This window comes from Micromys minutus, assembly GCF_963924665.1.
Source record: "Micromys minutus genome assembly, chromosome: 19".
Taxonomy (NCBI): domain Eukaryota; kingdom Metazoa; phylum Chordata; class Mammalia; order Rodentia; family Muridae; genus Micromys; species Micromys minutus.
The window spans coordinates 17,768,947-17,784,766 of record NC_137954.1 but is presented as its reverse complement, the minus strand read 5'-3'; the positions used below and the strand labels follow the sequence as shown (position 1 = coordinate 17,784,766).

The 15,820-nt window shown below is 35.0% G+C and overlaps 1 protein-coding gene across 1 annotated transcript in view; it reads left to right on the top strand.

Moving 5' to 3' along the window:
- The window catches only part of KANSL1L (KAT8 regulatory NSL complex subunit 1 like), a gene marked incomplete at its 5' end in the record, with an annotated part of 82,623 nt that overhangs the window by 61,105 nt on the left and 5,698 nt on the right, over positions 1–15,820 (top strand). The window contains 3 exons of the mRNA XM_080933201.1: positions 3,043–3,205; positions 5,447–5,554; positions 15,509–15,627. Of these exons, the coding sequence (XP_080789327.1) occupies positions 3,043–3,205; positions 5,447–5,554; positions 15,509–15,627 (390 nt within the window). The remainder of the gene's footprint in view (positions 1–3,042; positions 3,206–5,446; positions 5,555–15,508; positions 15,628–15,820) is intronic.

The window sequence follows — 15,820 nt, the reverse complement described above, 5'->3', positions numbered from 1 at the left end:
AGTACAAATATGTATATTGTCTTTTTCTTTTTAATTCTTTCAGGGAGTTTTGATGTTGTTTCTTATATTTTGAAGCTGACTGTTTCTGCACAAGTATTTTCTTTTTTTGGGTGGATATCTGTCCTGTTCCTCTTTTTATTTTTGAAGTATACAATGTGTGATACAAAGTATTCACAGCTGGACAGGGATTTACCAAAGGGTAATTCAACTGAATTGAACCTCAACTCTTACTTGTACTTGATGTATATATTTACATGAAATGCTGGATTTTTGAGTTGATACATGGAGTGAGTTAAAATTTTTGGAGAGAGAATTAATGTATTTTGTAACTGATCAAGACATAACTTCCTTGAGAACCACTGTGGAATTGCATGTATAAATTTTACCCTCCATGTGATATTTAGAATTAGGGCCACTAGTGACCTGACTCAATTCCATAGAGCTGTCACCCCACGTCGCTATGTGATGTTCCAGGTAAAACACATCTATGAAGAAGAAAGTGGGCCATCAGCAGACATAGACTCTGCCAACAATGTCATTTAAGACTTTCCTGCCTCTGGAATTTTCTATTATTTCCAAGCCATCTAGCTTACATTACTTATAGTGTCTCAAGGAGACTAAGACCACACATTATGAAATCCTGCAACCACATAACAAGCCAAGTGTGGCGGCTTATGCTGGGAGAAAAGCGTAGCTTCAGTCTTGCTGGTCAGCATCAGGTTGAATAACACTGTTTCAAAATAAACAAGTAGAGAGCAATGGGGGAAGACAACTTGACATCAACCTCCGGTCTCTTCCCATGTATACATGGTGAGTGCACCTACATTCACAAATGCACAAAGACATGAACATGCACATCCTTGTATACTACACACAAATAACAGAAAGAATGTAAAATCATAAGTTAACAGAGGTACTTAATTAATCCTAAAGGCAAGGATCAGTGAAATAGAAAAACAAACATAAAAAAAAAAAAAAAAAAAAAAAAAAAAAACAATTGCGGAGTCTTTAAAAAGTAAATTTTCCAAACCCCTACTAAAATTCTTCAAAATAATCCAAGATAGACCTCACCTTTATAAATAGATAAATGCAATTTACATGAGAAAATGTAGTGATTTCATTAGACTCAGAAAAAAATATGCAATTAAAAGACATTTTGGCAAACTGGGAATATATCCTGGTAAACAACCAAAAACCTCCTACAACTAGATTTTTTTTAAGTTTTATTTGTTATATGTGAAGGTTTATACATATACAGGTGGAAAAGAGGTTGATGTTCAATGTCTTCCTTCCTGTCTTATTTTTTAATTCAAATATTTTTATATTAACTTCTCTCCTCCCTTTACTTCAGCCCTTCCCAACTACCTTCCCGAGAACCTCATATACACATAGATAGGTAGGTAGATGGGTAGGTAGGTAGGTGGGTGGGTGGGTGGATGGATAGATGGATGGATGGAGGGATGGATGGAGATATATGGCCTGCTGCTGAGCTCATTTTTGTTGTGTGCATGAGGTTTCAAGGCTGATTACTCTGCAGATTCCTATGATGAATTGATCTTTACATTGGTTACAGTTGTGTTTCTCTCTGATGGCCTCCATTTGTTGTTAAGAGAGCTTGTTTTGACAAAGGGTGTTAGCAACACTTACCTAGGAGAGGTGGCCTCACTCAAAAAGTGTTGTAAGACAGGACTGGAAGCAGACTATAAGCTTTTGGACCACAGTAAGGAGCCCTACTTTATCTTTTGGATAAGGGTCTCTTACTGAAACAAGAGTTTTATCAATCGGTATATTGGCCATTGAGTCTCCAGAATCTTTCTGCCTCCACTTTCAGCACTGAGATTGCTGACACATGCTGCCACACCTGGAGGTTTACATGCGTACTGGGTATAATCAGACTCTTACCCTTGCTTGGTAAAGATTTTCTTTAGCTACTGAACTCTGTCCAGCCCCATGTACATCATTTGAAAATGTTATAAATTAATGTCACTCCTGTTACAACCAGTTGCAAAACAAGAATGTCTCCTCTGGTCAGTTAGCTATTTATAAATGAAACTGAGCACACTTAGCATGGCTAACATTTCCAAGTGATAAAGTTTAGAATTAACTGAAACATCCAAACTAGAATTACATACGTACAATACACTTGGATTTGCATCTCCTACAGAAGACCAAAGGAAACTATGAAGACACTGGTGGAATAAGAAAGTCGGGCATAGTTACTATACAGTATATATATGAATCATTCTATATATAGATATAAATATACATATATAGATATGCTGAATATATATCAGTTAATTTCATTTTTAAATACCTTCACCAGGGATAGAGATATTACTTAGCAGTTAAGAGAGCTTGTTCTTGCAGGGGACCCGAGTTCAGTTCCCAGCACAGACATGGCACCTCACGGTCCTACATAACCAGTTCTGAATATCCATCACCCTCTTCTGGGCTTCCTAGGCACCATACAGTCACATTGAAGCAAAACACTCATACGCAATAAAAATATAAAATAAAATAGAAAAAAAACAGATTAAATCTTTTATAATGGAAACAATAAAACCGTTAACTGAAAACTTCTGACAAAAACGTGTGAAGCCTTTAAAATTTATGTGTGTGTGCAATGTGTGTGCAAGTGTTCAAGGAGGCTAAAATGGGTGTTGGGCCCTTTGGAACTTGATCTGCTTGATGTGGATGCTGGGAACTTAACCTGGATCCTCAGGAAAAGTAGAAAATGCTCTTAACTGCTGAGCCACCTCTCTAGCCCCAGATGTGTAAAGCTTTTATAGAAGGGACTGAATATGGACTCTCCTTACTGTGTTTCACTGTAATGATGTGAAGATTTATTTTCATGAATATTACTCTTTAGTTTGAAAGACCTAGGCTTTTCTAGCCACACCACTACAGATGTGCAGCCAATACATCTTGTTCTATATCAAGGTGACTTACTAAGCCAGGCTGTTGTTCTCATATAAACTGTATTATAATTTCAACTGTCCTTTTTACGTCTTACATGAAAGTCTTACTTTTTTTTTCTTGCAGAGTTTACCTTCAAAAGAAGCATTTTTAAATACCACACGGATGCCTTATATGGGATCACCTATAAGTTGGGACAACTGGGAACAGAGTTCCAAGTCTCACCTGTTAAGAGAACATGTTTCAAAAGTAGATTCCTCTTTCCATCCTGTTTTGTCATTGCCATCAGGTAAGCCCCCTCATAAAAACATGAGTATTTTCTATAATGAAACACAATCTTATGAGGACAGGCAATCTCTGAAAGATGTTTTTGGTTTATTTTTGCAGAGGGGGAGATTGTTGAGATGGGCGCCTCACTATGTAGAGTAATTTATGTATATTAAAGACACTGGGTATTTTGTTTAGTTCTCATAACCCCATGAGAGCACATTATGTTGTCCTTTTCATCTTACACATGAGTACATTTGAGCTTGGAGAGGTTTTTCCATCCAAGATAACTCAGCTATTTAACACTGGAGCCAAAAGCTGAGGTAACTGATCACCAGACTGACACACCTATTACCCTTTATGTTGATTAAGTAATTTGCTTTTCTCTTAGATTTAACTTAGAATATAGCCTCATTCTAAATTTTAACTCTTAAATGATATCAATATATATTTATACTTCAGATCTAAGGCATCCTAGTCTAGTAAGCTTAGCTCCTTTATGTCTACAAGTTAAAGCTTCTTGCATTTGACAAAAATCTTAATACCTACTCTATATTTGATACTAAATAGGCACTAGAAGTATAAAGGAATCCCACATGGTAACTAGATTCTAGCATTAATACCATATATAAATATAAAAGGTACTTTAGGAAGGTACAAAGAATGGCATGGGCCTTCTCTAGTTATGTTGTTTCCAACACAGTAGAACAGATGGTATTTTTGTTAGTATAACCTTTAGAGAAACAAGGTTATGCTGAGGCAACTGGAAGACAAAAGCTTAAATAGTGTTTTAAACATAGTATTTAATTTCTATTCTCATTTAATTTTTTTATTTTTGCATCAGATTCATGATACTTACACATTTTGATTGTATTTTTTTGTATATATATATATGGACTTCTCATTAAAGTCCTGAGCCAGGCAAGGTGATATACCACTTTAATCTCAGAACTGGGACACAGCTGTAGGCAAATTTCTGTGAATTTGAAGCTAACCTGACCCAAATAGCGAGCTCTAGGCCAGCCAAGGTTACATAGTGAGATACTGTCTCTAAAACTAATACTAAGCAAGTAAATAAAGCACCACTGTTGAAAAAGCAGTTCATCTCATTGCATAAAATCCAAACACATCTTTATTCTCTCCTGATGTAAGTGTTTATAACTAATTTTGCATACTGCTGGCAAAACATTCAATAGGTTATAAAAAAAAAGAGCTCCCTAAAAAATGTACCTCAGGGTAAAGTATATGTGTCTGTTATTATTCATGCTTTAAAACTGATTTTATTTTCATATTCGATAAAAATTTTTATTCATTCTTTTTTGTGTTTGTATGTTACAAGGTGTACACATGCTTTGATGCATACACAAGTCAGAGATCAATTCTCCGGAGTCAGATCTCTTTGTCTACCATGTTGTCATGCTTGATGGGAGTGTCTTTATCTTTTAAGCTATCTCATCGGCCCAGGTTTTACATTTATTAAAAAAAACTCTCGATTCATAAAAAGTTTGATGTGAACCGGTAAAAGCACTTACCACAGCCTGACAACTCTAGTTCAATCCTGGGACCCACGTGGCAGAAAGAAAAATCAACTTCTACAAGGTGTCCTCTCATTTCCACATGCCCATGTTGTGGCACTTGTACAAAGCCACCCCTCTCACACACAACAGATAATGTAATTAGATGTGAAGCACACTTCATCTATACTTCTCTTTGAGTATAAAACACACCAACGCTTCCAACTCAGTTTCCCTAAGTCTTTGAAGGATGTAAACTTCTTGCTGGGTGTTAAGCTTTATACAAGTAACTTTAGTTACACTCATAAGTAAAAGAATGTGAAACTTTATGGATGCATTATTTCCTGTGTAGTAACTATCACCACATAAAACTTATTTTCATTATTTTAAATATTTTTGTAAAAATCCTGTGTTGCAGTTGTGTCCGTTCTTCTGAGAAGAACATTTACATTTACACTGATTACTACTCTTCTTACATTTACACTGATTACTCTTCTTACACACTAAAGGAAGATCTTAGAATTGTTCATATGCTAGGTTTTTGTTTATTAACTATACCTAATTAGTAACATTCTAAACATGGTTAGTAACCTTCTTGGAAAAGTACTGTGATATTTCTACTTCTCAAGTCCTTATTGTGTAAACTTTCCCCCCCCTAAACCTATGTGATATTTATTAAAAGAAAAAAAATTAGTGTTAGGCTATGGAAAGTGGTGTTTACCAATTTTTTTTTACTTTGTTTTTTTCAGAAATTCCCCTTCACCTTCATTTTGAGACCTTATTCAAGAAGACTGACATAAAAGGAGAGCTTGCTGAAAATAAATTTGTAGGTGACTGTATCATATCACCACCACCTGGTATGTCCCATTCACAAACTGTGTGGATTTGTATATATTTTTACATTGTCTACATTCATTTTTTTTGCATTCCAAGTAAATAAAATTTAACAAAAGAATAAATGCAAATCCTTAATTTTTAACACCTTTCCATAAGTCACATATATATATATACACGAAGAAGCATGTTTGATTGCTTACTGTTTGAGGCCCCTGGTTCCAGAACATGAAGCAGGGAGGGAGAAGGTGGAATTTGAGAAAGAGTGGGCGGAGGGAGATGAATAAAGGATGAATAAATACAAGTTATAAAGAACTGATACCTAAAAAACAGTCTTATATGGTAAAATTAAGGATTCTAATGTTTTTTATTAGTTGAGATATTTAATGCAATGTAAGTTAGAACTATATAGTAGACTTGATGATCTTAATTTATTGAATAGCTCATCAAGAGCATTGAAGAGGGGAAAACAAACATAATTGAACCACAGAGACATGTCAAAAACCACACAATAATAGCAGAGATTTTATCTTCCTTATATTAGGAAGAGTATAATCATGAAATGATCAAGAAATCTGAGAACCACTCTAATATATGGTACTGTTAGTTTTTCTGAGTAAAATATTTTAGACACTTATTTTATAACATAAGTAAAATTTATATAATAAAAATCTCAAGAAAGTTCTATTAAACTGTTTATGAGTGCTCTGAAAAGGAATGAAGACATTCCATATGCTTAGAAGTGAAATGATATTATTAGCATATTCTGAGCATCTTCAAAGCTGTATATTTAAAAGAAAGCAAACATATTATTTCCAGGTAAAACATATTTACCTGCAAAACTCCAGAGGAAAATAAATAGGTATTAATGGGCTTTATTATAAAATCAAGCCGTTTCACAGCTGCGGATGGAGACTGGGTTGCACAGTCTTCAAAGGCCCTGAATTCAGTTTAGACCACTGCAAGGCAAAGGGAGAAAACCAACAACAAAAAAATCCTCACAGCTTTTATAAACTGCAGTAGTAATTACACAGAATATGTGAAGGAATAAAGACTTCATTCATTGGCAATGTCTCTAGAATAAACAAGGGTTTACATTAAGGAAACTTTAAATGATTTGCAGTTTTGCAGAAACAACATGTTCCTATCTGGAGGGAATAAACTGTTCTGGTTTGAAGACACTTCCTAACCTAAATTTAAATGTCTGCCTCCTGTGTATACATAGAATTTTAATTAGAATCACAAAAGGGTTTTGTTGTTTTTTCTTTTGATTTTTGGGACTGGGTTTTTCTGTTTGCACTGGCTGTCCTGGAACAAACTCACGAGATCTGCCTTCCTCTGCCTTCCCAGTACTGAGACAAAGGCCTATACCACTACACTTGGCAAGAAAGTATCTTTAAAGTTACGTTTATTAAGATTTTTTTTCTACAATCCCAGCACTCAGGAGGCTGACAGAAGGATTACCAGAATTAGGAAAACCTGGACTACAATAATTATTCCAGTCCACAGTGGGACTGTCCTCACCTCTTGTGTCTGCCTCTTAAAATCCTGGGGTTCTTGGTGTATGCCACCAGGCCTGGCTGAAATATTCTCTTCAAACAAAATTATTCTGAAGTTTATCTCAGAGAAAATGTTGAAAGATAGCAACTATAATTTTTAAAAGATCAAAAGGAGGTGTCATGTATCAAAGTGCCTTATAATTATAATCATAAAAGTATGGTGTACTGAATGAAAGGAACTCAATTCACATACACAAAAGGCTCCGGGCCCAGACACAGACAAAAAGACTTACTGTGTATCTCTAAAGTGTAGAAAGGAAGCCTAGTTAATATAAATGACAAGGGGCTGGAGACAGCTTAGCAGTTAAGAGCACCTGTCTTGAAGAGGACCCGAGTTCAGTTCCTTACAGCCACATGGCAACTTACAACCATTTGTAACCCGAATTCCAGAGGAACCTTATACCCTCTCTGACCTCCATATGTACCAGGCATGCAGATAACTCACACACATGCAGTCAAAACAATCTTACATATAAATCTTAAAACCAATGACAAGAACAACAAATACTTGATGTGGTCTTATATCCCAACACTATCTAAAGGCACTTTAAACTATATTAGGTACTTTAAACAAAAGGCAGGTTTTTTTTTGAATACAAATCACAGCAAAGTACAGCTAGAGAGCAGAGTGGGCCAAAGGCTGCACACTGAGTAACAGCCTTTTATTGGTACTCAGTAGAATTCAGTACTAACTAAATCTGTTCTCATATAGCACATTAAAACAAATTTGAGATGACTCCTTATATAGAATCAGAAAAACTAGACATGCTTGATGATAATTATAAAGAAAATGAAAATATAGCATTACAAAGGACTTTTGTTAGATAGTTTATGACTGTCAAAAATATCAATAAGTTGAAATATTTTAAATAATTTTTATTGCTACAGTAAAGACAATACTCTCGAACATTTAATATAGCACCAAAGATTGGTGCAGGCCATTTAGAAGTCACTAAAATTCACATACTAAAGTCACTACTTCTGGACATACAGAAAATATTTACTGAATTGCAAACTTTGAATTATGATTCAACTATGTTTTTTAAAAAATCTAGTCTAAACTTATAAGTCTTTATTCAGAAATGTCTCTGCATTTTATGTTCATGTAAAATCAGTAACAACTTAAATATGACAGAACTATGTTGTTTAAGTATATATTAGAATATGGAATTTTAGGAAATATCTTAAAGGTGCATCTAAGGATGGAAACAAAAAATACTACAATGGAATGGGATAAAATTTTATAAATCTTTATTTTTTACAAGTATAGCCATGTAAAAATGTTATTATATTGATCATATTCATTATAAAGAATCTGTTGGAATTCTGATGATATATATGTAGACATATATGTATGTGTATATATATATATATATATATATATATGTATTCATACACAAACTTAAAAAAATTAATAAGGACACTTTGTAGAGAATCCAAATATAAACATGGGTTTTTTGTTGTATATTTAGTATTTTGTCATTTTTAACAATACATTGTGGTCACTTAACTATACCTATACTTTATCAGTTACTTTTAAAGATTCATGCTGACATACAACACAAATAAAAAGTCTTGACTTATTTTAAAAAGTTACAACATAAAGGTTGGCAGAAGAAATGATAAGACTGATTTTAAGTTAACTATGCTAAAGAGAGGTGCAAAATTCATGGGAGATCATTATAAAGAGTTTCTTTCTGTGTTTTGAAGTGTTTCATAATAAAAAAGAAACAAATGCCTAGAGAAAGGAGCAACTATCTACTGTCTAGTTGACAGAATCAGTATTATAAAATTTAGATTATATTCAGGCACTTCTATATGACAAACTTCTACTTATTGAGATTAATTCTGAGAATAAATTTCCTTTTAAAAATCCAGAAATATGGTATTCTGAAGACTGTAACAGTTGCTTGTGATAGTAGTAACAGCTGATGTCTAGCAGCTCCAGAATACCTAAATGGTCAGAGAAGTATTACACAACAACTGAACAGTAATGAGGAGTAAGGTATGGGAGAACAGTACTTACACATGTTCTAATTTAAATTATGATTTCATGTTGGACATGTGTACATTATAAAATGTACATATTTTTGAGTGAAAGGGAATATGCATAAATGAACAAATACATTAGAGAAGGCAATTTTGTTTCTTCTCAAGGTGGTGATTTAGTGTAAATGTTAGGCAATAATTGATATTGAACCTAGCAATAATGTAGTGATGTCATGCCATATGTAATGGAAAAATTTAAACATGAGTTAGAATATACCTGAGTTTCATGCTGCTGTGCTACCAGGCAAGCCAATGCAATATTCTTTTATGTTTCATCAGTCTCTTTCCCCTGTTCTTATTCCCTACCATTCTCAACTCAAATAACCATTAGGATTCTTCCTATGCCTGAAATAAAAGTAGAGTTCCACACTGCGAAGATCTTTGTGCTAAGATACTATTAAATGCTGAAAAATCATAGATAAATGACACACACACACAGAAAAGACAGTAACACAGGGTAAGATGTGAACACACATGATAACATTCTATAATAACTCTCAGGCAAAGAGGTTAAGGGGGATGAGAAATAGAGAAGAATTCCAGAAAGATAAAGATATCGAGTGCCATTTTGGAATTTACACAAAGATGAAGGTTTCAGAGCAGTTTTCTTAAAACTCAACATGCAAATATATTACTTGAGGGATATTGTTAGAATGGAGATTCTGATTCAAGAAGTTTGGTATGGGACCCAAGACTCTATTTCAACCATATCTCAGATGACTCAGATAATGGCACAATCATCTATTAAGCTGTTACATACATGTTGACATATACTACCTAAGAATTTAAGTAATTGAAATAAACGCATACTGTGGTGACAATGTGGTGCTTCCAAGTCTCTACAAAATAGCACAGTATTCCTCAGAGTAAATGTGTGAGATAAGCAGACAGGTCTTTGGCTTACTGAAGCACTTTACCCTGCCCTATAATCCTTTTAACACTAACAAGGTCATGTTGACTACAGAAGAGGAAGTAGGCAAAGTCAAAGTTGAGTAAATACATGATTAGTCTAATCAGGAGGAAATGGCAGCATAGCCAATAGAAAAGCCTGTTTTTATCCAAGTGTAACAGGGTATGAGGAAGGGAGAAGACCTCAGGAATGTCATGTGATTAAAGCCCATAAAATAATGTGGATAACTGGTTAATCCATTTGTGGATTGATATTTCTTGAATCTTGACAAATGAGTGTATAAAGACCTTAGTCATGCAGAAGAGGCTAAGTACATGAGTAAAGGGCATATGGAAAATCTTTGTATTGTTTTGGGATTCTTGTGAGTTAGAGTACATCAGAGTTGTCTAGCTTTGTTTTTAGAGTGAATAGCTGCAAGGGTTAAGAGAAGCATAACCTTGAGCAATCCAAAACCACAGGGCTCAGGCTTCTTTATTCAGCTTGTTTTGAAATCTTTCTATGTCCACACTAAGTACAACAGAATAACTTATTTATACTGAAAGCTAGTTTGTATTTTCCTTCAGTCATTATACCCAATGATATTTAGATTACAAGTTGTTACCTGTATACTTTTAAGGCACTTTAGGGAAGTAATGGGGCACCCTTAGGCTCTAACAAGAAAGACTGGATCCTGCTGTTTTTCATCAAGCTGTTCCCAGCCTTTATACAGGCCATTCTGTCCTCTTCCCCCTACTATGACCTAAAGGCAATGAAGATAATTAAAGCGTGAATTAGATGGGACTCACTTAAAATACTCTTACCATTAAAGTTTGCTGATATAAACTTCCTGACAGTGGCTATGCTGTGAGGTATGTGAGGATTATCTTGTCAGTCCTTCTGTTTGACGTGCTTCCTTTTGTTGGATTGAAGGAAATTTTAATGTCTTTAGAATTTTGCTATTTTTTCCTGGTCATTATTTTTTTATATCCAGTTTTACTAAACCTTATTCCTTTACAATAATCTTTTAAATTTCTTTCTTGTAATATTTAAGGTATATTTATCTGTCTGTACTACCATGACTTACAACATATTTAAAAAAGATCTGTTGTTTGGCATTCAAGTGAATTCTCTGAAATCTGAAGAATTAATGTAAGCAATTCAGGAAAAATTTGGGGTTGTTTCTTCAAATGCTCTTCGTTTACTCTGTTCTCTCATCTTTCATTTTTTCTTTTCTTCATTCTATTCTTTCAACTGGACAAGCTTTTCCAGCCCAAATTTTTATTTTCTAGTTGCGGTTATTTCGTTACATGGCTCAATTCAGCTAAAATCTGAACAATTATATTTTACATTTCTGAGATTTCTCTGGAGAGGCTTCCATGTCGTGCATCTGTCTCTCATCTTAGAGATCTATTGATCTATAGCTAGGGAATGCTCCTGAAACTGTTCTTAAGGTGCTGCGTTCACTCCTAGATTGTAATTTGAGGTGTCAGTACTAAAGATTTAAGGAGTTTGAATACTCACATTTGAAGCTGGTATTCATGGCCAGGACTGTTCTACTATTTACAGTTACTGAGAAAAACAGAGATTTGAACTCAATGCTATTTTCAGTTTGTAGTTGGGAAAACACAGAATATTTTAAGTGGGCCATAAGATGGGGACCTTACCTTAACTATTCATTTCTCTGTGCAAAGCTAGATCTTGCTATTTGAGTGATAGAGAATCTTTGAAAGTAGCCTTGCTGAGTGAGATCTGTCCTGGCTTTCAGTGTACTAGTTGGTCCACGTCATTTGTATTTCCTTGTAGATCTAAAGAAACACATATTAGGTCACATTTTTTGTGGCTTTGGCAGAGATTCTTTGTGAATTCTGATTCATATTCTGCTTTTGCTGACAAATGTGTGCACCTACACATAGGCTTATGTATAAAGAATCTGAACTGTTACTTGCAGGGTGAGCTACCATCTTGTGATTGGGTTCCTGACAATTGTTGGCCTGTGACTTCTCTTTTGCCCTTATTGTACACTGACATTTGAGTCTTCATACTTTTCTATTCCTTCACATTTCCCAAAGGAGCCAATATACTCACTAGACCAATACTTGAGCTAAGAGCTTCAGATGCACAGCACTCAGAACAATAAAGCTAACATTTATGGCACATTTTCCATGAGAAACACCTATTTTAGTAATTTATTGAATCTTCATATTCTCAAGAAAGCTGCTATAATAAATATATTGAAGAACCTGAGGCAAGAGATATTGACTTAAAATAACAGTGGTACTCATTATCACAGCTGGATGAAATAAGGTTCTTGCTTTCGGAGTCCATGTCTTATGACCATGTTTAAGCTCACTGGGTGCTAAAGTGTTCAGAGATCTAAGGAGAACAGCTTCAGTATTTAAACTGGCATTCAGCCAACACTCACAGAGCTGAACCAATGCTCACTGATCTTGAAAACATTGAAAACATAGAACCTTCTTTTTATCCACTTACAAATAAGTAAATATAAAAATGGAAATTGAACATTTCATGAGAATATTTTTGGGGAATGTTACCATTTCATTTATTTTTACCTGAAGAACCATCCCTCTTTTGGTAATTGAGTTTTTATTTCACTCCATGTAATTCTGAACCAATAAATTAAGAATTTCAACATTTTAAATAGAAACATTAGCATGTTCACTGTTCTCTGTCAAAGGACAAAAACTTCACACAGCGTCTTTTTTCCCCCCATTTGTTTTTAGTACAAGGTTCTTCTCTGAATCAGTGGAGAAATGGATATTCACCTATATGTAAGCCTCAAATAAGGTCACAATCATCTGCACAACTATTACAGGGAAGAAAAAAAAGACATTTAAGTGAAACAGCATTAGGTAGGTTAAAATGAAGGTGTGACCATTAGTTTAAATATTGAAAATAAAGAAAAAATATTCTTAAAAGAACCCTTGTCTTGATGAATTTATAATCTAGACTAGTCACTACCTACCTAAAACACCTGCGTCCCCATGTGCTTAATTTGGAGTTTGTCAGCTGGTATCTGTCCACTTTCTGGCAGTTAATTATCTCTTTCCTGTTTTCTGATTACTTGCCTTCTGTGAGCTGTCATAGATTCAGACTAGGACAGTATAAGGTTCTCTGATAGGAATTAATGAACTGTCTTAGATTTTGAGAAAGTAGTCAGCATTCAACCAACGAACTTCAATGACCTACGAACTTCAATGACCCTTTTCAATTCCCTTAGGAGCCTCTCCAATTACATTTATAAGATGAAAAAAATCTAACACTTGAAAATAAGAGCTGTTCTAATAATATCAAATTGATTTGCTGTAGGGATTTTAGAGATGACAGTTATTATAGTTATTAAAAATGGTAAAATAATATTTTGATGAGAAAGTAATCTGTATACATTTGGTTCCTGTTCATTAATATCATACTCATTAGTCAAATCTTTCCCAGGTGTAATATTTCAGTAACATGGACAAACTTAATAAATTAGAAAATAATTACATTCAAAATGTACCAATTTATAATTTTATACAATTAATCTACATTCTCTCTAGTATCCTAGAATATCTAGATTCTTTTGAAATAGACGTATCGTCAGTACAGTTGGATCAAACACACCGTGGCAGAAAAGGAACAAGCTCTCAAATGCATCTAGAGAGTTTGTCACTTAAGAGCAGACAAGCAAGGATAACATGGAGAAAATGATAATCTCCTAACAAGAAACTGAAATATTGATTAGCTAGATAAAATGTATTATATATTCAAATTTAATAGATATAGGGGGATCAATTTTTAAAAAAATCAATAAAATAAGTAGAGTAGGCACCCCCCTACCACGACATTGCCCTGATAAATGAATTCTTCTAGGATAAAAGAAAACTGTAAGGCAATTACTAATTACTATATGTAGATTTTGATTTGAAGAAAATAGCATAAAGAATATTCTTTTACAACTGAGGGAATATAAACATGGAGGTGGTCCTATTACATTTTACATTCTGAAGAAAATACTTTTCAACAATTTGAGGAACTGACACACAACACTGAACTGACACCACCCTGAACAGACACACCACACTGAACAGACACACCACACTGAACTGACACACCACACTGAACAGACACACCACACTGAACTGACACACCACACTGAGCAGACACACCACACTGAACAGACACACCACACTGAACTGACACACCACACTGAACTGACACACCACACTGAACAGACACACCACACTGAACTGACACCACACTGAACAGACACACCACACTGAACATACACACCACACTGAACATACACACCACACTGAACTGACACCACACTGAACAGACACACCACACTGAACAGACACACCACACTGAACAGACACACCACACTGAACTGACACCACACTGAGCAGACACACCACACTGAACAGACACACCACACTGAACAGACACACCACACTGAACTGACACCACACTGAACAGACACCACACTGAACAGACACACCACACTGAACATACACACCACACTGAACTGACACACCACACTGAACTGACACAACACTGAACAGACACACCACACTGAACTGATACCACACTGAACAGATACCACACTGAACTGACACCACACTGAACTGACACAACACTGAACAGACACACCACACTGAACAGACACACCACACTGAATTGACACCACACTGAACAGACACACCACACTGAGCAGACACACCACACTGAACTGACACCACACTGAATTGACACCACACTGAACAGACACACCACACTGAGCAGACACACCACACTGAACTGACACACCACACTGAACAGACACACCACACTCAGCAGACACACCACACTGAACTGACACAACACTGAACAGACACACCACACTGAACTGACACCATACTGAACTGACACCACACTGAACAGACACACCACACTGACAAGAAGAAATAAGAGCACAGCATGACAGAAACAGACAAATAAGAGCAGGTACCAAATGACTATTGTGAAAAAATGAACTTCATTAATGAAAGTTATTAGATGCTATATCAAATAAAACTATAATCTCAGAACCCTTTGAAATTACTATAATTCAATAAAATTCAATAAAAATAACTCAGATACTGAACTTGAGCAACTCTCACACAAAGTAGGATAGGCTGAAGACAACAAGAAACTTCAGGTCAGTCTTGATGCCATAGCCTCGATAGGGCCCTAAACAAGAGGGCGAAGACAGCAGAAAAGACTGCTCAAGGAACACAGTCCAAAACATACTAGGCAGAAACACTGAGGCCCCAGAAAACAGAATATTTGGTAGAACAATATAGCTGAGATGCTTGTTTTATAATTTTCTTTTCTGACTATGTCTTTAAAAACAAGCAAACAAAATCAAATAAGACTCAATCACCTCTCACTTATTTGGGAAAATAATTCTAATACATGTGGTTATCTTTAACATATGACAATCTGAAGGGTTCTTTCCACAGGAGAAAGAACTAGATTTGAAGAATTTGCTTTCCAACGTTCAGAACCAGGATCTCATTGCAATTTTACAGCTGTCGCTAATGCCAATGTTACATCAAGAACCCAGAATTCATCCTCACAAGTAGGTTGTTTTTAAATTTGTACAGTAAATTCTAAAACAGTTCTATAGAATTTTAAAGAAAACAAGCTGGTAAAAAAACCTTTCTGATTATTTTGCTAATCCATGGCAGACTTATTTACTAGTACATTTTAGAACCGTCTTGTTAGGAAATAGTAGTGGTTAAATAAAACATTTTTACTTGGAAGCTAGCGAT